General features: G+C 42.2%; 1 protein-coding gene across 8 annotated transcripts in view; it reads left to right on the forward strand.

Annotated features, from left to right (window-relative positions):
• The first annotated feature begins 9,551 nt into the window (after window positions 1-9,551).
• The window catches only part of LOC126340356 (serine/arginine repetitive matrix protein 1-like), a 535,554-nt gene continuing 519,136 nt past the window's right edge, over window positions 9,552-25,969 (forward strand). For 2 of the 8 annotated variants that reach the window (XM_050001685.1, XM_050001688.1), the window contains exon 1: window positions 9,613-9,853. In XM_050001685.1, the coding sequence (XP_049857642.1) occupies window positions 9,793-9,853 (61 nt within the window). In that variant the 5' untranslated portion in view covers window positions 9,613-9,792. Of the gene's footprint in view, window positions 9,854-25,969 lie in introns of all 8 variants that reach the window. The other 6 variants (XM_050001690.1, XM_050001683.1, XM_050001684.1 and 3 more) reach the window with 5 other exon arrangements.

Here is a 25,969-nt window from a genome sequence, read left to right on the forward strand (position 1 = left end):
CAGAATAGTTCAAAAGCAGATCTTAAAGTCGTACATAGCTACTTACAAAATCATTTCCAACTATCATCGAAAACCTTTCCTATTAACAATCAACTTAGTGTTAAAGAAAACTGTTAAGCGGCGACCACGCGTTGCCTAATGGGACAAGTGAGTGTAAAGTAAAATTTAGTAATGTAATCGTATATATGAAGAGCATACGAGGCCTGTCTAAGAAGTATCCGACCATCGACCAGAAAAAATATTTCGAATACGTGACGGAGTTGGGACATTAATCCCCTTCAACGTAGACCCCATGTGCTTGCACACACTTCTCCCATCGATCCTTCCACTGTTGGAAACACCTCTTTAAGTCTTCGTTTGGAATTGTGTTCAGCTCCGTTGTCGTGTTCCATACTATGTCTTCTCTGCTCTCAAAACGGGATCCTTTCAGTGGCGTCTTCAATTCTGGTAACAACCAGAAGTCTCAAGGAGCCGTGTCTGGATAGTAGGGAGGTTGCCGAACGGCTGTAGTTCCATGTTTGGCCAAGAAATTCTGGATCAAGTGGGATGAATGTGCGGGGACGTTGAAGTGATACAGTTGCCAGTTTTCCGGCGTCCAATTGTGAGGTCTTTTGCGCCGAACTGCGTCATGGAGTCGCCGGAGAACATCTTGATAGTACTCCTTTGTCACTGTTTGTCCTTGAGATAGTCCGTGAGAGAGTTATTTAAAAGGACAAATAAATATTTTCTTATACAAATGGTTCAAATGTCTCTGAGCACTATGGGACTTAACATCTGAGGTCATCAGTCCCCTAGAACATAGAACTACTTAAACCTATCTAACCTAAGGATATCACACACATCCATGCCCCAGGCAGGATTCCAACCTGCGACCGTAGCGGTCACGCGGTTCCAGACTGAAGCGCCTAGAACCGCATGGCCACACCGGCCGGCTTCTCTTATACAAACACCTGCAAAAAGTACACCTGTTGTAATGAGTCTTCTCTCTCTCCTTTTTAGTGTTTACTAGCACGTCCCCGGTAGCTGATTGGTTAGCGCGACAGAATGTCAATCCTAAGAGCCCGGGTTCGATTCCCGATTGGGTCTGAGATTTTCTCCGCTCAGGGACTGGGTGTTGTGTTGTCCTAATCATCATCATTTCGTCCTCATCGACGTGGAAGTCGCCGATGTGGCATCAGATCGTGAGACTTGCACCCGGGAGGCCCTAGTCACACGACATTTACATTTCAGTGTTTACATGGTCACCTATATTCATGATTGGTGATGTTCCTTTCACTTTCTGGCTGGTTAATCTTCCACTCATCACAGCTGTCACTTAACCTAACGCAGGGAATTCGTGCGCCATCTATGTATCTAAAATCTAAACTTTGTTCTAGTTGTTATCGTATTTGAGGTGTTCTTGTATCGTGTTTTCTAAGGCTCAGATTTGGAAGGAGCCCAGAATGACCTGAATGAGCGTGGAGAATGTCTGAAAACAGCTGTCAGGTTAGACGAAGTATCAGCCCAACGATCGTCGATAGGCCACTCACATTCGATCCCTCTCTGGCGCACAAGCACACTGTGTGTCACTATGCGAATAGTGACAACGGATTGAAAGAAGTTACTGGCTTTTATCCTTTACATGGCCAAAACAAGCAGTTTTGTAGTGCAACATAACGTAGTTTGTAAATATGATATAGGAAAACCTTTCTTTAGCGTCACTTGGGAGCTTGGAACGCAACAAGACAGTCAGTGTTTGAGTCCCTGTCTGGCACACAGCTTTAATGTGCCAGGAAGTTTCTTATAAGCTCACACACCATCACAAAGTGAAAATTACATTGCGATGTTTGTTCTCCGGTATCTTGTAAAAGGATGGAAAATATGATTAAACTACTTCATGATCAGGAGTAACACGCTGTAATGAAGAAAGTCATTACATCGATATTTCAAATACAGTTTTAGGAATTCGCATGAGACATTAACATCTCTGTGTTTCTTTGGGAATTATCTCCACTAGAAAATATAATTTTCAGTGGTGATACCTATACCGGTGTAAACTATCTATTTGTTACACACTAACAATTGTTATGGAGTTAAGGTATTCATTGATAATCTCGTACATGGTTCTGCTTTATTTCATCGTTGAGTTTAATATACGCTGTGTTCTTGTTGTTGAACTATTTGTAAGAAGAAAAATAAACAGTTGTATTTCGGAAAGATAATAAGTCACAAGAGAAGCTCTTCCCAACGTTTTCGAATGACGTTGAGGCATTAATACGTCTAGAATAAACAAACGCTTATTGAACCCCCCAGGTGTACGTTATGGTGCAACGTCGGAGAATATCGATGTTCCTTTATGACAATTTCCGCTCTAAATCCTTCTTTCAATTTGCTGTGTGCGTCATACATCGGGGGAGAGCTTATAGAGCGATGACGTCAATTGTATATCTGTTCACCAGATTTCTCCGAGCAGAATGCGAAGTGGCGACGGATGCAAAGTCAGATTTACGGCTTCCTGGTATTTACCACAGATTCAAAGGCTCTCAAGGTAACTGCTGGAAGATACGAAAAACATTTCGCGACAGCAGTTTCGTTGTGAAGTGTTCGGTCCAAGCTCACGTCAATGCAGTTTCTGTTAACAAGACTGCTAACGCTCCGGAAAAAAACAGCTGCAACTAGTTTGTTGTTACTCTTGGATACATTAGGACGTAAATGTCGATATTATTTGGATTATACAGACTGATTGTATACATATGTATGTCCGGGAACGTGTTAGAAAATCGCGATGAATAATGTAATAAAAGGAAAACAACATTGAAGACACAGATTTCTATTGCCGACAATACCCTTCTGTGAATTGCTGCCAAAGCTTGTTTTGAAACAAACAAAGGTGTGAATATCGTCTGGAGTCATTTACAGTTTGATTCAACACTTAATTGCCTGAGTACTAGAGACCAGATTGAATTAGTAGTTCCATATGCCAACCCAGTGGTTTTCAAATGCGATTGACATGGATAATACATGGTTCAAATGGCTCCGAGCACTATGTGACTTAACATCTACGGTCATCAGTCCCCTAGAGCTTAGAACTACTTAAACCTAACTAACCTAAGGACATCACACAACACCCAGCTATCACGAGGCAGAGAAAATCCCTGGCCCCGCCGGGAATGGAGCCCGGGAACCCGGCCGTGGGAAGCGAGAACGCTACCGCAGGACTACGAGATGCTGGCGATAATACATGTCAGTGAAACGTCACTACGGTTCAGCCTGTATTGTCTTCTGATTATCTGTCAATACATATTTCACCTTACTCCCATCATTATAAATACAGCATTAACACTCTTCTTGCTTTTTCTGAAATCGTTCGATATCAGTCTCAGAGACTGTCGTTTGCTAGTGCCTTAAATGCCTTTTCGAAGCCAGAAGCAAGTCAACGTGGCGCATTGGCAAAACACTCGTCCTGATTGAGGCCTCATGTGGGATGTCCAAATCCCTTGAGCTACATGATAGTAGGATCCTTATCAATTGTACACAACCAGTTTCCTCCTTCAGATTTCTCAAATAGCTACTTGAGTACCGTGACCAGTTACATCATCGTCAACAAGACGTTAAGCCTGTATCTTTCTTTTTGTTCTACGTTATCTGGCGAGGAGTTTGTTAATGGTCACCAGAACGTGATACATCGTCATATGCTTTCCATCTTAAACGCATTTCCGCGAGTCGTAACACACGAGGTTTTGCTCGTGCCTTCCTACCAGTGTCTGTTTATTGATAAAGTGTGGGTGAAGAGCTGGTAGATGAGGTGGGAGACAGGGGATGGCAAAAGCAGGTTATAACAGTAGACTGCTCTTTCTGACCCATCAAGTCATTCTCCCTCTGTCACCACAATCAACTTACAACTTCTCTTTCACCTTAATAGTGGCATTTTGGAACATATGCTATGTTCGAACATCATCAACTAACGGCATATTGGTACATAGCACGGATTCAGAGCATATCGGTCTTGAGAAAAATAACTAGTTCTTTATTCCCACGAAGGAATTAATGCTATCGACAGGGGATCTCAAATTGTTTCGGTATATCTCGATTCCTAGATGGCTTTTGAGACTGTTACTGGCAAGGAGCTTCTGATCAAATTCCATGCCTAGGAAGTATCGCTTCAGTTGTGCCACCGGATTCGTAATTTCCTGTCACAAGGGTCACGGTAAGTCATCGAGCAAAACAATATGCGGAAATTCTGGAGGACGCATCCAAAGCTAGGTCTAGAAACTTGCAAAGCCCTGACTATAGAAGTAGAGCAAGATATCTGCACAGCAGAAGCCCCAGATAAAGGAACAAGAGATTTCTTCAAGAGTAAGTGGCAGCGGCAAATTTCCTCAACTATCGGAATCCATAGGGATTACAGACATTCTTTTCTGACGGTTGGCTTGTACGGAAATCTGTATTTTGGTGTCCCAGGATATAGCACCGTTAAGAGACGCGAACGCAAGAATTACCTCTTAGCCCTCCCATTAAACTTAATTGCTTATAGAACTTAGAATGAATACCACAAATATCTGGCACGAGACATACCGCAGGGCAACGTGTTATGAAAGTGACACTATGATTGGCTCGGTTCATACTTGCCACTGTCCCATCATAAAGACAAGGGTAATCAAGAAATGATTCCGGGAATTTTAAAAAAGGCTGAAAAAAGATATTTAGATACTATAGTATTATACTTTTGATATTCTACGTAGTACACGCTACATCAGACTTACAGTCTTGTCAGCTTGTATTTTTCTTCAGTTTCGTGTATCCATGGGTGCATTAAATGGTAAGCCAAGGTTGTGAGACGTGCATGAGACTCAGTAACATGTTTAGACGCGGAAGAATTTATGTCGGGGGAAAGGTTCGTCTCATACCTACTTAGGCAGTCTGTGACTATCAGATTCATATCTGTGCCTTAAGCGATGTCAAAAAGGTTTGTGATTTATATTGCGACGTCAGGATCGACGACTCTGACTGTTAGCAAACTTATCCAGCACAGTGATCTACCAACATTAATTTGAAACGACGCTAGGACGAGCCGCTACTAATAACATACAGCCCGAAAATCACAGCTCCTTTTGTTATACACAGGTGTGTAAAATGTAAGGATGAAATTATCTTTGGTATGATATGACTCTGTCAAATAACATAGCACGATGACACTTGGACTATACACAGGAAGGACTGCTACACTATAGTGCTGTAGGTTTACGAAAGGATTCGCAATGAGACGAACATGCATGACACTTTTTCTGGAAGACAATAACTACACTGAGTTCACCGCGATTTATTATGGTCTCCTGTGTGAACTCCTCAGAGACCGAACTGCTGAGGTCATCGGTCGCTAGACTTGCCCACTGCTTAAAATAACTTAACTACCCTATGCTAAGAACAACAAACAAACCCATGCCCGAGGGAGGAGTGGAACCTACGGTGAGAAGCCCGAAAGGGACTCCCCGCTCCACCCCATTCGACTCATTTTTCTCTTTCATCTAGCTTTAATCTGCTGATCAGTAATATCTTATTCGTTTCTCGTTCGATGCGTATTCTTTCTCTCTTAAGGTGCACATGGGCGCAGCACTCTGTCGCTATGGTAGATAACAGCAAGCTCAGACCTCCATTACTCCGGAGTCGGACTTATAAAGGGCAGCCTTGCCACTAATTCCATCGCTTTGTGAAAATAAGGTATCGATGAACACTAGAATTTAGCCATGCACGTCTGCGGTCGATACTACGAGCAGTGCTGTGCTGCGTCGTATGTGTGTGTGTGTGTGTGTGTGTGTGTGTGTGTGTGTGTGTGTGTGTGTTTCGATATGCTAGTACCTGCTTCGGTCTATGTCACCCTTTAAACAAGTGTCTAGAGGTGTGATGGCTGATTAATAATTCGCATTCGCTCTTGTCTGGTTTTCATCCGAGTGCATTTTAAGTTCGACGTAATTTATTAGTATCACATAGAAGTGTAATATTAACTTGTTTGCCACCATTTTTTTGCTCTGTCTTAATATGCTGTTTCCATTAATACTTTTTTCAAATCATGTGTTATCCCTCGCCTAATCTTACTGTAAGGGGCTGTCAAAAAGTTTCCGTCAGAGAGCCATACTGTCCAGAATTTGTATGCCAGTGGGGCAAAAGCACCGTGAGCATTCATGAAATCATGCTACTGTCACACCAGGTTGAAGATAATCGTATGCTTTAACGCCGCGTCCTGCTGCGTAACGAAATCCGTACCTGTTTGCTGGCGTTGAGAAGTCCATAAATGTCGTCCGACAGGAATCGTCGACTCTTCAGCAAGTGTCTTCTACTTGAGCTGGTCCGTAATGGCCTGGCGTCTTGTGTCGAATCACAGCCAGCACGGAACCTGGCGCAGTATTCCAAAATTGGTGTCTTCGATTAAGCGACCTACCCCATTCACATTCTTCCGATGGACCTATTCCTGTGTTGGTGTTTCGGCATCCAAGAAAAGAGTAACATACACACAAACACACACACACACACACAGAGAGAGAGAGAGAGAGAGAGAGAGAAACCAAACGCCATACATGCGAAATACACTTCAAACTCGCGCGCCTCACCCATCCAAACGCGTTACGAAACAAATGAACACTATACAGCCACAACAACACATAATGGCGGCGCAAACTCTGCCTATGCTTTGAAAAATTGGAGAAAGTGCAGTGTCAAGCGACCATGGGTCACGAAATCCGCCTATTCACTTCACCAACATATAAGAAAGCACCACAATATCAAAACCGTAACTTACACAGGAAAAACGGCAGATATATTCATTTCCGTTTGTAAATTCACAGTAAACAGCAAAAAATTACGTTTTGCTTTTTTGCAGATGGGAAGTTGTAGATTGTGCAGCAGAATAGCTACCAAAATAAAGGCCCAGTAATATCATGTAAGCTATCTAAACTAATACATACATCCACTCCGTTTGTCAATTAGCTATAAACAAAACTTTGACTTAATGTTACATGCAACAAATAGTGTACCAGGTCGTTAATAAATATCTCAACTGTGAACTATGAACAAATGATGTATAATATCTCACAGCACATATTCATTCACAACTGTAAATATTATGTGCCAAACGTTTCACTAAATATTAATACGTAACAGCACCAATGTGTTGTTTCTCTAATTATCTTGTGGTGTTGCAATTCTTCTTGTTATGTGCGTGCTTGCCAAGAAATAGTAAGAGGAACAATTTTAAAGCTGGTAAATAAAAAAATAACCCACTCAAGATAGTACAAAATGTGCTGAAACATGTATTGGTGAAACAAAACGGAAAAACGTGTCTTGCATAAGGCAGAATTCCTCTTATTATTTCATGGCAAGCACGCACATAACAAGAAGAATTGCAACACCACAAGATGATTAGAGTAACAACACGTTGGTGCTGTTTGGACACATTTGCTAGTAATATCGCCACGTTTCACGTTTACCACACACACTTCGGGAAGACATGACCGCCATACTAACCCTTCTTTACATGTCAATGCTTCTACAGGATGTTACGAAAAGGTACGGCCAAACTTACAGGAAACATTCCTCACACACAAATAAAGAAAAGATGTTATGTGGACATGTGTCCGGACACGCTTAATTTCCATGTTAGAGCTCATTTTAGTTACGTCAGTATGTACTGTACTTCCTCGATTCACCACCAGTTGGCCCAATTGAAGGAAGGTAATGTTGACTTAGGTGCTTGTGTTGACATGTGACTCATTGCTCTACAGTACTAGCATCAAGCACATCAGTACGTAGCATCAACAGGTTATTGTTCATCACGAACGTGGTTTTGCAGTCAGTGCAGTGTTTACAAATGCGGAGTTGGCAGATGCCCATTTGACGTATGGATTAGCACGGGGCAGTAGCCGTGGCGCGGTACGTTTGTATCGACACAGATTTCCAGAACGAATGTGTCCCGACAGGAAGACGTTCGAAGCAATTGATCGGCGTTTTAGGGAGCACGACCATTCCAGCCCATGACTCCCGACTGGGGAAGATCTAGAACGACGAGGACACCTGCAATGGACGAGGCAATTCTTCGTGCAGTTGACGATAGCCCCAATGTCAGCGTCAGAGAAGTTGCTGCCGTACATGGTAACGTTGACCACGTCACTGTATGGAGAGTGCTACGGGAGAACCAGTTGCTTCCGTACGATGTACAGCGTGTGCAGACACTATCAGCAGCTGATTGGCCTCCACGGCTACACATCTGTGAATGGTTCATCCAACAATGTGTCAATCCTCATTTCACTGCAAATGTTCTGTTTACGGATGAGACTTCATTCCAACGTGATCAAATTATAAATTTTCACAATCAACATGTGTGGGCTGACGAGAATCCGCACCCAATTATGCAATCGCGGCATCAACACAGATTATCTGTGAACGTTTGGGCAGGCATTGTTGGTGATATCTTGATTGGTCCTCATGCTCTTCCACCTACGCTCAATGGAGCACGTTATAATGATTTCTTACTGGATACTCTACCTGTGCTGCTAGAACATGTGCCTTTACAAGTGCGACACAACATGTGGTTCATGCACGATGGAGCTCCTGCACATTTCGGTAGATGTTTACGTACGCTTCTCAACAACAGATTCGGAGACCGATGGATTGGTAGGGGCGGACCAATTCCATGGCCTCCACGCACTCCTGACCTCAACCCTCTTGACTTTCATTTATGGGGGCATTTGAAAGCTCTTGTCTACGCAACACCGGTACCAGATGTAGAGACTCTTCGGGTTCGTATCGTGGACGGCTGTGAGCCAATACGCCATTCTCCAGGGCTGCATCAGCGCATCAGGGATTCCATGCATGTATCCTCGCTAACGGAGGACATTTTGAACATTTCCTGTAAAAAAGTGTTTGAAGTCACGCTGGTACGTTCTGTCTCCGTGTGTTTCCATTCCATGATTAATGTGATTTGAAGAGAAGTAATAAAATGAGCTGTAACATGGAAAGTAAGCGTTTTCGGACACATGTCCACATAACATATTTTCTTCTTTGTGTGTGAGGAATGTTTCCTGGAAGTTTGGCCGTACCTTTTTGTAACACCCTGTATACCTGCATCGGACGTTGCATATACACTACAGTAACTTCTTGATAACCTCCTTATATTTACCCCGATAATCCGGTAAAGGGTAATAATAGCCCTCATAATGGCAAGGTTGCCAAAAAATTGAAAAATATATCTAAATTACACTAAAATTCCCGTGACATTATCTCGCCTTGTATGTATACAGCAGAAGCATTTGCAGGACTACACTCTCGTCTTGTCAAACCAGTTTCTCTGGAGATAAGTAACAGCTGAGAACGGAAGAAGCAATCATTAGGGAAAAACTTATCGCAAGAGTTATAATGTTAAATCTCATCTTTCTAAGTCGCCTCTCCAATATCGAGACATGTGTAATAGGAATAGTTAAACAACCCCTACTCTTCGAGCAGGTAGTATGTCTGCGCATAACATTCGAGCGCCAACGCTGCGAGGTGGCAGCGACGGCGGCGTCGCCGTGGTGACGCCACTGTTGTCGCTCCCAGCATGCCCCGCGCGCCACTATAAGCGCGCGGACGCTCCGTCGCGTCTCCAGTGCGCGTCTGCACGCCCAGCGCGATACAGCGGAGGACGGGCTGCTGTCACGTTGCGCACAGGTCTCGCATGGCGCTTCTGTCGAGTCGCGCGACAGCCACGGCGCGTCTCGCCTGAGTGTTCGTACGTCACTGGCTGGAATGTAGTGTAGCGTTCGCAGCCGGCTTCACACAGTCAACATGAAGTTCCCATTGTCGTCATTCGTTCTGCAACTAGCCGCTGTTTATCTCTCTTGCTTTGGTGAGTTCCTTTTACAGTTTCAACGAGGCGCTATGTTATGAGTTACTTCAATAATGCAATAAATGTGCGAACTTCAAAATTCATGCAAGCCAAGTGTGTAAAGCTTCAATGTGTCACGTCACTGACAATGTGATTACAGTCCCACTAAAAACGTTTTACAGCTTTTGTACACTGCTTTTCGTCCATTTTGAGAATAGTAGAGCATGGAAACAATGACTTCAATTCGCAAATTTAAAAAAAAATTGACGATCGCAAAAGTATTTTAAGACTATTCCTTTTTCTACTTCGGTATTGTTCTTAGAACGGATTCTGTTTTAACAAGCTAGGTAAAGCGTGTCTTTAATGGTTGGATTGTGGACCACAGTATTCTCAACAGTTTTACCGGTGTAGATAAACAGTAGTGAGCACTGCAAATGTGAGCAAAACTGTACCACACTGAAAACGATTGCTTCTTCCTGTTAACCTTCGTAACAGTAATTTTTCAGGTACGTGTTAACGACGATGAATGCGACTTTTATGTTATTTTGAAATCCCTCTCCCTTTTTCGTACTTATTTTCAAGTATCGTGTATATGCTAACAAGAATATTGTTTAAGTTCGTGCATTCTAATATGACTTAAGGTATTTAGCTCAGGAACACTATTGTACCGTAGCTCTAAATGCCCGTTTTCCTAATCCCTTTGATTGCCAAAACCTTTTGTTGAGGGACCTCATTAAAGCATTCACACAACTTCTTTCAAGTATAAAAATGAACGGAAGGGAGTATCATACCAACAAATATAGCCTTATCTTAGCGAACGATCTGTGCTACTACACCAGTGCTTCATTCGTATGTGTTTATTGACACACCTTATTCCTCTGTACTGCAAAATTTTACATAAGCAGTGTGAGTTCATTCATTTTATAGCATTACGTGAACATATAATCGGTTACTGTTATATCGAGTATAACAAGACTAAAGAACTATATACAAATTTTTGCATTCGATGCACTGATTCAAAGAGCGAGTGTTAAATTGATAGTGATAAGAATTTAGTAGTCAAAAACTAAATTCTCTACACTCATGAAGAAGTTTCGAAGAAATTGCAACCTTATAGCTGTGACTGTAAATTTAATTGCTGTAGGTATGACACGGAAGCTTTATCAGGTGTGAACGGTACATGTACACCTTTTGTCTCGCTTATACACAAATATTGCAAACTGGTACCTCATCTTTAACAGCAACTTGTGTCAGCGGAAAAGTGTAGGTAGCGAATACACTACACTAGACACTCTCGATTAATGCACTCTCTCTCTCTCTCTCTCTCTCTCTCTCTCTCTCTCTCACACACACGCACACACACACACACACACACACACAAACACACACACACACTAGCAAAATCAAATACTGGAACGCACTAGTAAGCAAGCACTTGTTCACAACATCACGCAAATTTTGCACTCGTTATTGATTAGCCAATAGAGCTTATGACAAAGGAACCTGCTGCAAACTAATTACGAACTACAAATTATTATTAAACGAAAATGTCTCTCTATGAATGACGCTACAGCGTGGTGCTATTCTACAATATTATAACATTTTACCAAGTGAGTTAAATATCAAAGTGAACCAGTGCTTACTCAGATACCCCACTATAATTATATAACTTTTAGAGCGATGTATGACTCAGAAGTTGTGGTTAGTACATCAGGACTCTTACTTCAAGTTCAAAATTGCATCAGTTTCTCTGGTACACATAAATCCTGACAGGACATTAATCAGGCTTTCAAGAACGACACAATTTTACTTTTAGCCTCTGACACTGTAAATCAAAAACGTGCTCATCGTTAACCGTACTTTACAGGAAAGATTTTTTTTATTTTCTTAGTTTCCTTTTTATTATAGTTTCAGTGTCATGATTACATATTATATTTCTCAGCGATTGAATTATAATTAATTTTACGCAGTAATGGCAATCCAAAATGCGTACCGGATATGTGGTCCTTTGTTTAATAGCTGATCTGCCCTGTTTATAGTTCTGTCTTGAAACATTCAGGGAACCGAGAAATGGTTCGTTCAGAACATGTTCAGTCATTTTCCGTTACACTTGCTGAAACTGAAAGGCTGCTGCCTGAAAAGATGTTTGTAGGGTCATGTGAATTTGTGTACTGCACCGTTTTTAAAATTTTAAAATCACTTCTCGTATAAGACGCAGTACCTCAGTTTTACCATTGAGCCCTCCTCTGGATCATTTCACAACGAACGCTGCCACTACTATGCGATTCATAGTTCCATGTCCATTTCATGTCAAATGACAGCACATGAGGCCTGGTAGATTAAAATCGGCAATCACAGAAGTTCCGCTTTCCTAAACAAAATCATTATACACTCATGAGCAGCTGTATGAATGGAAAAAAATCATATGTTGCGTACATGTAGCAAAATGAAATACAGTGAATGTTAATCTCTTGTGAAAACGTGAAAAAAGGCGGAGTTCAGTTGTGCAATTAAAGGGTCACTGATCTGTGTATCAGGAGCTGACCGGCTGCAAAGATAGTGTAATGCATCAATATTAGCGGAGCAGTAGTGTATAGACGTCATTCTGTTTGTAATTAGTTTTAAGGATCTATTTTGAGATAGTAACATTTTTTGGGGGTGCGGCATCCGTTGAATGCGCTTGACATTCTCTCGGACAAAATTTTCTTTTTCTGTCTTATAAATCGTACCGCACTCTTTCTCTCACTTCGTAGGTTTGATGTTTTTTCGGACTTGGGATGCTAGTGCGTTCAAATTTTCGCCGCGAAGACACTTTTCGTCTGTTTCTGAGCAGGAATTCTTGATACTACACTCGAGAAACAAATCTACTTTGAAGATAGTCATCCAAAATACAAGTCGTTTCTTATAATTTTTACTTCTGAAATCAAGATAAGTTATAAGACACTATGAAAGTAGAAGGGGTTCGTCATTACAGGGGCTAAATTTAGCAAGAAGAAATGAATCATGTAATAGCAAATCCAATACCTAAGGCGACATTACATCTATCCTCCGACGTTATTGAAGTAAAATCTTGACAGGACATACCTCTCATGTATTAATGTTGTGTGTGGAGACCGAAGTCGCAAGTTCTACTTTAAATTGGTCTTTAGTTTTCGCCACGAGACGTTTTGGGACCGGCGATTATCACCTCACAAAGAGATAAAAATCTTCGTTGTGACAACGGACGTACCTTGGTCCACTGTGTCGCCTGGGAGCGCTGTCTGGTGAGCATTGATTGTTATGAATGACGTGTGCCGTTAGCAGCACAAGACCTTGTATTACGCACATAACGTTTAACATACTGTGGCAGAATCTGAATAACGGTATACCCGTCTTAATTCACCTTTCCGTACTGTCACTGTATTACTTGATGTTGTCAGTACAGTCACTGTATTGCTTGATGTTGTCATAGAGTTACTGTACTCATTTTTCATAATAAAGAAATACCGATCCGATATTAACGTTACTAAATATATTAATTGTGCAACGCCTGTCAAATTATCATGTTTCTTGAAGAAGTCGGTACAATGTCTCCTTTATTTCCCAAAAATGTTCCATCTAATACATTTTTACCGTTACAAGCGGAGTTTCTCCGGAAATTTATTTGCGTAGCTCATCAGTGAGTGGAAATATATACATTAAACAAAGTTCGTTGTTTTGTACTCACCTGTAGATATTTCCGTGCATACTGTAAACACACTTCATTAAAGTCCTTCATCAAGCAATTCGAAGTTCGTTTTGCGGTTTCAAAATCCCCAAGAAACCTTAAGCTCTTTGTATTTTGTTGTTGAAATGGACTGCAGTTCAACGTTTAAGAGTTCATGAGTAGCACGTACCGATTTGTGTGTACTGCATCTTCTCATAACTTAATCTTCGTCCGTACGCCTTGAGCCAACTATGGAAGTTCGAAATATTTAAATAGCTTCACTACCTTTATACACGGTGAAACGCCCTGTTTATTATAGTTCTGCATTTTTTCCTTCCCTGTTGTACTGTTTTCAGAATCATATCACTTAGTATTCCATTGAGGGTGAGCGCCACTACTGTATGTCCCTATCACATTCTATATAAAAAAAAAGGTTCAAATGGCTCTAAGCACTATGGGACTTAACATCTGTGGTCATCAGTCCCCTAGAACTTAGAACTACTTAAACCTAACTAACCTAAGGACATCACACACATTCATGCCCGAGGCAGGATTCGAACCTGCGACCGTAGCAGCTGCGCGATTCCATACTGAAGCAACTAGAACCGCTCGGTCACAGCGGCCGGCTCACATTTTCTAACTTACTGATAATGTTTTGCGGAACTTTTTCAAATTCCCACTTCAGATCTAGCCGGACAACTTGTTGTTTAGTTTATAGCTGCAGGAAAAAGCACTTGGAATGGTCACAATTTACAGCCCTACACTAACGCCGCCCCCACAGCACTCTGTTTCTTCAGCCAAGGGCGGTTCTGCTCTGACTCGCCCGGGAGGGAGGACGAAATTTATGTTGGAGCGGCTGTTGCTTCTTGGTAAGCCGCAGGGTCTAAGACCTGTTGCTGGGAGACAGTACCGTACCACGGTGAACTGCTGTGAGAACTCATAATAATTCTTTTATTCTGTCCTCACTTGCCACAGCGCAACGGAGTCTCACGACATTAGGTATAAATATAAGCTTCTTACGTCCGGATACAAGTTCGCAGCGTTGTTAAACTGTTAGTCGTTAGCTAAATTTTCCATAGGTTCTTGTGATGCTTTGCTGGTATACGTTTCTTTACACTTTCTGCAAAGTAAGGATATTTCTGAACTATATGTATTATCTACGTGGACTTCACGACTTTTGTAGTTAACGTAAGCTTGAAGAGTAGCTTGGGTTACTCTCTTCCGTCACTTCTATATCACAACACATTTCATTGATTTATCTCAACTGTGTTACACGATTATTGATTCATTCACCTAAAGTTATCGAGGAAAGCAACAAACTTCTGTTTCTTCATTTCTGAAACTACGTGGTGACAGGTTTTTGTGGTTGGATCTGTCAGTATGTAGACATCAGTATTTGTGGCAGTTTATGTTCCTAACTGCAGAACAGTCGTATAGTTGAGATATCCATCTGATTATAATATTTTTTATTGTAAGTATTTCGGTTACTATTCTACAAAACTGGCATTGTGATTGATAGCTATTTGAGAGACATTATCATCATCATCATCATTATCGTTATTATCATCATCGCGTTCACCATCTTTGTTCAATGGTTAGGCTGGACACCCTGTATTTGTTCTTAATCGTTTCCTTGATCTTCCGAGCTCTTTTCTCCTAGTTCGTCAATATCACCGTGCTTTCGTAGGGAGCCGGCTTGACGTCATAGATACTAGGTGGTCGCTGCAGAATTCTCTGTAATCATTTGTTATACCCAGTACACTTTGTAATATTAATTCCTTGCGCATGTCACTGTGTCTTTTGAGTACTCTTTTACAGTTCGAAGGAACCACATATCAGTAGGTTGCACCACAGATGCATTTGCAAGTGTTAATGTTTCGTTTCCATGTAGCACTGTTTGAAACGCTCTAGATTTGCAAAATTTTTTCCTGGTTTCTTTCCTTGCCATATTCCTCGGTTATTTTTGCTTTCTACCATACATATCATTAAACGTAGTAGATTTTTACCATGTTATCAGTATCTCTACTAATAATTAACATATATCCTACGTTTCTAAAGTCCGCTGCTTGTTAGAGGATGTGAGCTTCAAGCAGTAGTTTCGATCAAACACGGTCTTCGTCTAGAAAGACTATGACTTTTACTATACTTTTAGGCAATGATAATCTAAACTCAGAAAAGAATAGTTGCAATATGTACAATCTCCTTTCAAAGTCAATTTCAGTTCCTTGCGATTGTGTAACTATTTAGATAGGACTCGGTAGTAACTTGATACTCCCAGTCCATCAGAATGTCATCTGTGTAAATATTAAAAACTGTGGAGGATTCACAGTAACTTTATTCCACTGATTTTTTTATTTACAATTACTTTTATTATATGGTCATTATAGTAACTGTGATACCGTAGCAGAGACTGTACCGTGCTACAACCACTGCCGTGGGATACGTCCTCTTTTGAATTACCACCCGTAGTTGTTGTAGAAAACTGGATGTACATATAATTTTCCCAAAATGTCACAAACAGATATCATCTGTTAAAACTTGACCATCCGTAGATTATATTAGACTATGTCAGCGTCGTGAGGGTCTTCATTGGCGTATAAGTGTGGCCAGGCGAGCTATTTTTACTGCGCGTGACGAAATGGAACACCGTTAGAACTGAATACAGGACGGTGATAACTTTTTTTTTAACAGCTAGCTCGTAGTATAGGACTTGGGTTTTTATTTCTTGGACGAAGCGGCGTCACACAGGACTGTTAACTGCTGTTTCATCTATGCGTTACCACAGGAAACATATGTCTCACTACTGCTCACGATTCTGGTCTATAGGCCTTATCATTCAACACCGACTTGAAACAGAAACCCCAGGAACGCAATTATCAGTTGATTTTTATGCTACCAGGAGTTCTTGAATCCATCGAACACTGAATCTAGCGGCAATCTCATTATTTTTTTAATAACGACCTTACTCGAAACACTCACAGAAAAGTGTTACTAGCTGTTTGACGGTTGGTGTTTCAAGGAACTCTAGTTTTCACGAAGATTTCTGTCATTTTCGTGTACTAAATGACTCTAGTTTGACAGCCACATCTGCCGTCATGGCCCCACTGGCAGGTAACATCTTCGTTCATGCCACTGGCTCGAATACAATATAAATTCCATAATGAGCCTCATAAGGTTTAAAATGAGCCTGTGTTGTCATATTTTAAGTTATATCGCTCATTGGAAAAGTTAGCGAGGGGTATTACGTGTTTTCCTCTATTTCAGTTACAATTTCTCTGACGTACTGTGAGATTAAGTAATTGATTATTGAGTTACTCTGTATATCTTGCTATATTATGGTGGGAATCCCTATTTGGATTTTCGATGTACATTGTTCATACTGAATTACACAGTAAGAGAACAGCTGCTGTTTTAGGGAATCGCCGAAACGTGTTTGTATGTACGCTACTGAGGCTAGATTATTGCACATCACCCACAACTTTACTAGACGCAGCTATCTGTACTGCACAATACATCGCGAGCAGATTTTCCGCTAACCTAAATCCTTGCGAGTTGTGCCTATATCGCAGAAGCAGTTTATGTTTGCGGAGGTGGATGTAATCCTCAGGTTTGAATTCGTGTTCCAGTTTAAATATCAACTCTACATGTAACCAACCAGAACATGAGATTTCGGGAAGCTTTGACATTTTCCTGACAGTCTACGAAGAGTAAATAACGTGTAGCATGAGGTTCATGACGGAACATTTGCTAAATAAGTACACCAGTCCCCTATTTATGAGACATCATGCAGATGTTCATTCTACAACGGGTACTAAGTAGTAAACTTTCATCACATTTCGATCTGATGTCCTTCATCAACATAAATATAAAGCATTACGTCCACGGGAACGTATACACCGTCTTATTTGTTGTGTCACGGAAGCAAGCAGGTACTGCATGTCATCTTGAGGATTGTCTAGAACACATAATATTTAAGTTCATGAAGATTGGTGCCTAGAGACGGGTATGAAATTATACGTCTTCCCATCGCATCCCAGACGAACTTTCTGGCCGTGCGACTGCTACGGTCGCAGGTTCGAATCCTGCCTCGGGCATGGATGTGTGTGATGTCCTTAGGTTAGTTAGGTTTAAGTATTTCTAAGTTCTAGGGGACTAATGACCACAGCAGTTGAGTCCCATAGTACTCAGAGCCATTTGAACCATTTTTTTTTGAACTTTCTGGATGATAAATCGAGAAACAGGCAATCCAGTCATGTATCCGTTATATCCCACAGCTCATTGGTAGTGTGAGCTGTAGATTGGGGTTTTGCTTTACCCTACTGAAGTATGCCAGTTCGTACCAAGGTCATGAGGAGCATGAATACAGAATGTACCATTCTTATCACAAATTGGCGAGTGTTCACGCTCCCTTGAACCTGTCATACCGCCCCACACCATGATTCCACGACCTTGACTATTATGGGTCTCGAGAATAACTGAATCCTGTGACCTATTATCAGGTCGCGTAAGGACACACTGGTGTCGATATGAACGCCACATAAAGAAGCCCGTCTTATCTCTGAACACCACAGAATGCCACTGAATGTCCCAGTTCACTATGATTCCACGTCATAAAAGCCTTTGTTATCTGTGGTGTGGCGTCAGCGGCAAGCGACGCATGGCGAATTGACCCCTGAACACAGCATCAAGTAACCTCTTCCAGACAGTTTGTAGTGACACTATTTGTGTGCACGTCACCAGTCGTCATCAAAAATCAAATGGTTCAAATGGCTCTGAGCACTATAGACTTAACATCTTAGGTCATCAGTCCCCTAGAACTGAGAACTACTTAAACCTAACTAACCTAAGGACATCACACAACACCCAGCCATCACGAGGCAGAGAAAATTCCTGACCCCGCCGGGAATCGAACCCGGGCGTGGGAAGCGAGAACGCTACCGCACGACCACGAGATGCGGGCACCAGTCGTCATCCGTCCATTCGTAAGAGCCATTGGAACAATACCGTCATCTTCTCATTATGTAGTCCACCTAGGAGGTCCAACAGCTGTTGTTCTTTCCAACACTGTCACCTCATTATTCTTACTGCATTGGTTACACAACAGCGACCAGTCTCTGAAGTAGGTAGCCACAGTGCTCCTATGCCCTTCAAGCCTCTTTTCCCAAATTCCGGAAGCGGCGATAAGACGAATGCATACATCCTTCGAGCATGCTATGTTGAGATCTTCAATCGAAAAGTTTTGAAGTTCCGCTAACTTTACACAGTTTCAGCAGTCATCATGAACTCATACGATTCGTAACGCGCAGGAATGGCTTTTTTCTACTAAATATACTGTAAATTACCTAACGTAAGGATGAAATTTTAATCAAGATAACCTAGAGGCATGTAAACAGTGGAATAGCTATTTGGTAGCTTTCCGTCAAGGTATTCAAGTTGTAACACTTTCCACTTTGTGAGTGTACGTGGTGTAACCTTAAGGTTTCATTATCAGGTTGAAAATATAAGGGTTTAGCAGTATAATAATGTTACATGTTCTTTACATATTGCTGCTTATTGCCAGACATCTTGATTGTCGAGCAGCCCCCAGAAGGTCCAACGGTACAGCCCACCCGCTGTGTCAATCCTGAGCCTATAGGTGTTGGATGCGGATGTGGAGGGCTGTGTGGGCAGCACACCATTCTGCCGGGCGTTATCAGTGTGCGTGGCCAGTGCCGCTATTTCTCAGTCAAGCAGCTCTTCAGTTGGCATCGCTAGGGATGAGTGCACTCTGCTTGCCACTAGCGTGATTCAGACGGTCACCCATCCAAGTGCTAGCCAATCCCGACAGCGTTTAACTTCGATGATTTCACGGGAACCGATGTTACTACTGTGGCGAAACAGTTGCCTTGACTGCATAAGTCTGCAGTTTTGCTGTTCTACTTACGTGCAATTTAGAAAATCACTTCGTTGATAATCTGGAAATACCAGATACGCGATGGTTTCTTCATCCTGGGAAAGAAGATGAAGCTACTGAGTGCTATGTCGGCAGAAGGTGCTATGTCGGCAGAAGACGGGGGTGGAGAAAAATTGGATTATCACAAGAAACAACCTGTGTAAAATGAACTGGAGCAATATCGTGAAGCAATAACAAATAGTGCACGCTGTCCCGCCATGGTTTCAGTAGCCCCCAGTTACAGCGTCAAGAGATTTCAGTACAATGCTCCTGTCATGTTTTCCCCGTTTCGAGCATTAGCAGCTCCCGCCATCCCACAGCAATCCTGAAAATCGCTCGGCATCACTTTGTCTTATTATGGTTGGGTATTCACATTTTTCTAGCGGTGGTGAATCCGTATCTTCAAAATGTCGTGCAGTTATTGAGAGGGGTCCATAACTGCTTTTTATTTCTCCCACTTTTTGTTTGATTGTGATATGGCAGACTTACAGCAACCAGCCCACCGCTTATCTTGCGATTCCAGGTTTTTCACAGAAATTTAATCACTTGTCACTTGTTCATTCAGACTTCTCTCTCCACTCTGTAAGCGTCTGCATCGACTAGGCACTGTCTCTTACGATGGGAAATGCTTTTCGTATACTTCCACCAATTCAGTACATATAGTTTCAGAGTCCTTCTCCTTGATTGACGGAAAACAGTTTAATACACGACAATCCACTTCAACGTTGGGTTGCACCTTATCGTTTTGGTTCCTCTAGTGGCGTCATAGAGTTCTGTGGCCCGGCGATTCTGATTGTACGAAGACTACAGACATTTTCCTGCAAATAGATGTAGAATTAATTGACTAAACTGATATTCCGGCATTATCCGCAATTGGGCACTGACATAAATTCAGTACTGACAAGTGGAAATTTGTGCCAGACCAGGACTCGAACCTCGATTTACTGCTTTACACGAGCGGTCGCCGTAACTACTTCGGCTTTCCCGGCATGCTTCACGTCCAACCCAGATTAGCAACTTATCGCGCACTACATAAGTAGCGTTTGTCGACCAGTGCCCTCAGAGATCGACATGACCGAAAGATCAAAAAATGGTTCAAATGGCTCTGAGCACTATGGGACTTAACATCTGTGGTCAACTGTCCCCTAGAACTTAGAACTACTAAAACCTAACTAACCTAAGGACATCACACACATCCATGCCCGAGGCAGGATTCGAACCTGCGACCGTAGCGGTCAGGCCGTTGTAGACTGAAGCGTCTAGAACCGCACGGCCACACCTGCCGGCAACGAAAGATCAGACACCACACACATATATAAGTCCAATCTAATGCTAATTAATGAACATTCAGTTCAGATGTCCTCTTCGCCCAACCTCTTGCGAGAATCATCATGGGGCTGCAAACAATGAGGGAAATTCCGGTTCGAGTCCCAGTCTGGCAGAAATTATCAACTGTCACCACTGAATTTATTTCATGGCTCAATTTACGGCTAATGTTCAAATATTAATTACGTGATGAAGCTTGGGGATCAGACATATATGGTGACACCTCTTTGAACGTGTCAGAAACAAGCGACACTACACATACAAAATCTTATTTTTAATGCAGGAAATTAAAACGTTATTGCTACCTGCTTTACATTCCCAACATGTTTAATGGGTAACGTGTCATACGAAACTGCAGATCGGGTGAAACAATGATAATTCTCATGGACGGGTAGCAAAGTCCTTTTACGAACAGGGCGCCGTTTTAACTGAATGACAAATTGACCCAAATTCATAGTTCTTCGATAATGCAAGTCTATTCAAAGCCTGGTGCTGTTCCATTACAAGTTCGAGAAGACATTGTCAATGGAACCATAGGTTATGCCAACGGTCACCCTGTGCTGGCCGGCAATGGTGGCCGAGAGGTTGTAGGTGCTACAGTCTGGAACCGCGCAACCGCTTCGGTCGCAGGTCCGAATCCTGCCTCGGGCATGGATGTGTGTGATGCCCTTAGGTTAGTTACGTTAAAGTAGTTCTAAGTTCTAGGGGACTGATTACCTTAGAAGTTAAGTCCCATAGAGCTCAGAGCCATTTGAACCATTTTGAACCCAGTGCTGTGGTACATTAATTGCATTAGATTTCAGATGTCATAGCTTATGACAATCCACTGTTTCTCAACTTTGGTCAGAAGGTCCCATTATGACAAACTCACTTCCTTGAGACAGTTCAGCGCATGAGTTGGTGCCATTTTATAAGAAACTAGAGCTCGATTTACTTTCACGATAGTTAATAACTACTTCCGGCGATCCAAATTTAGGTTTTCTGTGGTTATCATAAACTATATAAGGGTGAGGTAAGGCTTCGTTTAAAAAACACACAACCTATTTCCTTTTCCAGTCCGAGATTGTGATTCTTACCTAACTCGGGCATGGATGTGTGTGATGCCCTTAGGTTAGTCGGCGTAATCTTCCTCCGTTTTTTTCAGACACACCGAGATGTTGCTGCCTTGGACATCTACGACACACACTGAATCCCACTTTCACGCTCCGTCGTCGGCTTTTAAAGAACAAGAACTGCCGCAAGACTGAGCTTTGTGATCACACAGGACACAGGCACTAAAACATCTAGGCGTAGACCATTCCTCTGCTTTCTAATTTCTTTTTCTGGTGCGTTGTTTTACGCTTCCTCCAAGTAAGGGATAGTCAGCGCAATACTTTCTTGGACTGGCAGTTCACAAAGAATTCATTGTATTCCGAATTATGCGACTTTTTCTTTTAAAGAGTCCTGGTCTGATCCATTCATTTGGTATGGTGATGCTACATAGGCTACTACTTCCTGTTGCAAGTTGAAGAATAAAGTCTCTCTGTAAATTTTCTAACACAAAGCAAACTGTAAAATCAACATTTCGACGTTCTTTATAGTGTTCCTCTTCGTGACAGTGAAAGTGCTGTTTCTGATAATATCATGTAATATATCCATATCATTAACGTCGATCTACAGTAGGACTTTGGAACAAATACTGTGTTCGAACATTATGAATTATATCGAAGAAAGCGATTTACTGTCAGCAGCAAACACGAATTCAGAGAATATCATTTAGTCTCACTAAGTAATTACCTCTATCGACAAGACGCACCAACTTTACTTCATATACCTAGATTTCCAGAAGGCTTTTTGACACTGTTCCTCCCAAGTGACTTTTGATCATTTTGTGTGCCTACAGAGTATTTTCCTTGTTGTACAACAGGATTCGTCATTTCCTGACACAAAAGGCGATTTCTACATATACGTGGGTTCTCTGCAAATCACATTGAAGTGCCTCGCAGAGGGATCATCGAACCGCCTTCACATGTCTCTATATTGCAGTCTTGCATAGCGCGAATGAAACCAACACCTATATTTTTCCGTGCGAGCTCGTTACCATCAATGCGGACCATCTAACGTTTCTACAGTCATGTAACACTGTGAAGCGACAGCTGTCGTAAAAAGATTCAAACCGACAGGAAGCGGAGACTCTGAGAACAGGTCTAAAACCTGACAGAGAAACTACTGCTGGTCAGTACAAGTCCATCTCAACCAGTTTACGAGGGTACGTTGCTAAAGATACTGTGAACATCGTACACTTGGAGTCGAGTATTTTGCAAAAGACCATTGCTCACAGCAATACATAAATCTCCACACCTCCAGAGGAGCAAACTACACTGACACTGGGTGGTAGTTGCGTGAATGTGTGCAGTGAGGTCCGACAGTCACGATTTGGTCTGTTCTCAAATGATGCAAAGCGTCGAGTGCACCGACTGGCAATGAGGCGTTTTACTCTCAGTGGGAGGAGTGTAGGATATGGTTCTGTGATATTTTGAGAGCATCTGTCGTGCAGTGACTTAAGGCTACTCATTCAAGTTACCGTGCAAGTGTACCTAGATGTTTGTTTCCACATTCTCAGTGGCATATACATTTACATCTATACTTTGTTACCACTGTGAAATTTATGATAGACTGTACATACCACTGTAACAATTATTGGGTCTTCTTTTTCTCTTTTCTTTTTTTCTTTTCTTTTTGGGATCAAACTGCTGTTATCATCGGTCCCTAAGGCTAAATACTACTTACTCTAACTTAAACTGACTTACGCTATGGACAACACACAAACACCCCAACCCCAAGGGAGGACTCGAACCTCCGACGGGGGTTGCCGCACTGACCGTGTAAGGCGACTTAAACCACGCGGCCATTGGCTCTTTCTTCCGTTCTATTCACGTATGGAACGCGGAGACAATGGTTGTTGAAATGACTCTGTGTGTGTTGTAGTTACCGTAATCTCTTATTAACCATCATTTAGGAATACTGCTACAAGCGCCTACATATCGCTCCCAACTGTATGGTCAGAACAAGATTACATTAAACTATCATTTAAGGTCGTTTCTTGAAACAGTATTAGCAGGCTCTTTTGTAAACTGATTGCATTTCCTTGGTATTCTACAACCAAGAAAAATGTGCTACCTGTTTCACGTATGACTGAAACAATGTTAACATTCCATTTCATGTCCCTAGCAACTGTTAGATCAAGGTATTTGTATGAGTTTACAGATTCCAGCTGATAACCAGTGGTACTATATTTATAGGACACTTCGTGCCGTGAAGTGTACAGTTTTACATTACTGAACACTTAAGCAATTTGCCAAACGTTGAACCACATTGAAATGTTATCAGGGCCTGATAACATTCGTTTGGATTGTACTTCGTTTTATATATCTGCATCGGCTGCGAAAATTCTAAGGTTACTGTTACCATTGTGCCCAAGATCATTAATGTATTTCATGAACATCAATGCACCCAACGCGATTCCATGGAGTACTCCAAAGTTGCTTTCATATCTGTATATGATTCTCCATCCAATATAACATGTAGCTACCTTGTACCAAGAACTCTTCGATACAGTCACAGATTTCATATATTTTGTGTACCACAAAAGATCATATCTTTGTTAATACATGTAGGTGCGGTACTCAGTCGAAACAGAGAAGCAGGGCACCTACCTGAGTACCTTGACACATAACGTTCAGTGTTTCATGTGAGATCCGGAACCCCGCTGCTGCTGCGGTCGCAGGTTCGAATCCTGCCGGGTATGGATGTGTGTGATGTCCTTAGGTTAGTTAGGTTTAAGTATTCTAAGTCTAGGGGACTGATGACCTTAGATGTTAAGTCCGATAGTACTTGGAGCCATTTTTTTTTTTTTTTTTGGTCATGTGAGAGAAGTGTTATTTAGGTTTCACATCAACTTTGTTTTCGAAATACATTTAGGATGGCATGGACGAGGTGGTTCTGTTCGAGATACCTAGTTACATTCCAAGATTCTATAAAAAATGGATGTAGAACCCACAGGACGAAGCGTTTCCCTTTCTTTAGCATCTTAGAGAGTTTCCTTTGGCTACTCTCGTTTGCCAGGACGACAAAAGCCAAGTTTACAGAGATGCAGGCACACGTTCCAGGATCGACGAATACTAAAGCACTCTATCGTACCTTGAATGGCCCGCAAAACCACCCGATATTAATCCAACAGAAAATATCTATGACTGTTTCGAACACACTGCTGTATCGTATTTATCGGTCGACGATGTGCAAGCGAGTTTCAATGAAAATGGCTCCTCTGCACGGAAATATACATAACGGACGTACGACGCAGGTTGTAAACACATGGCTGACTGCGTATGTAAGTTTGGGTGTGGCCGTGAAGCGTGCTAGGATAGCCTATTGGTAAGGCTACCGCTTGCGATAAGCGGGAAATCCGTGTTCGAGCACCAGTACTGCACAAATTTTCATTGTCGTCATTCCATTACACAGCTGACGGTTGTGCATATTTCCAACTGTGAATACGTTTCAAGTTCTGAATAGCTTGCTAAATGTAGCAATCAACGTTGTCCCGCTTTGGGAGCCCTTATCTGCAACGAATACCTTTAGCTGGAGATACGTACCTGAAACGAAATGGTCGTACGGCATTGTTGACCGGGAGACCCCATGCGGGGTGTTCGGCCGCCGAAATTGCAAGTCCTTTTTAACTGACGCCACTTCGGCGACTTGCGAGTCAATGATGATGAAATGATAATGAAAAACACACAACACTCAGTCATCACGAGTCAAAGAAAATCCCTACCAACGCCGGGAATCGAACCCGGACTCCCATGCGCGGGAAGCGAGAACGCTACCGCAAGACCACGATCTGCGTACCTGAAGCGTGTTTAGGACTGCCTTGACTTCGGACTGAGGCCGCTATTAGAAATTGAAGGCGGTGTTGCACGGTACTACCCTCATAGCTGCTGAAGGGGAGGAGCGGGTGACTACTTTTTTGTCCGCTATGCTTCGTTGTTGTTACTGTAACAAATTTAGCCGGCTTAATACACGATAAAATTTACCCTAATTTTCACAATATCGTCACTGCACGACGGGGGCGGTTTCAATAAGCGCGACGGGCGTTAATAAGAGCGGCCGCGTGGTTGTGGGGGCTACGCCCCGTTGGATTAGCCGCGCCCCTGAGCTG

Source organism: Schistocerca gregaria, chromosome 1 (assembly GCF_023897955.1).
Source record: "Schistocerca gregaria isolate iqSchGreg1 chromosome 1, iqSchGreg1.2, whole genome shotgun sequence".
Classification (NCBI taxonomy): Eukaryota; Metazoa; Arthropoda; class Insecta; order Orthoptera; family Acrididae; genus Schistocerca; species Schistocerca gregaria.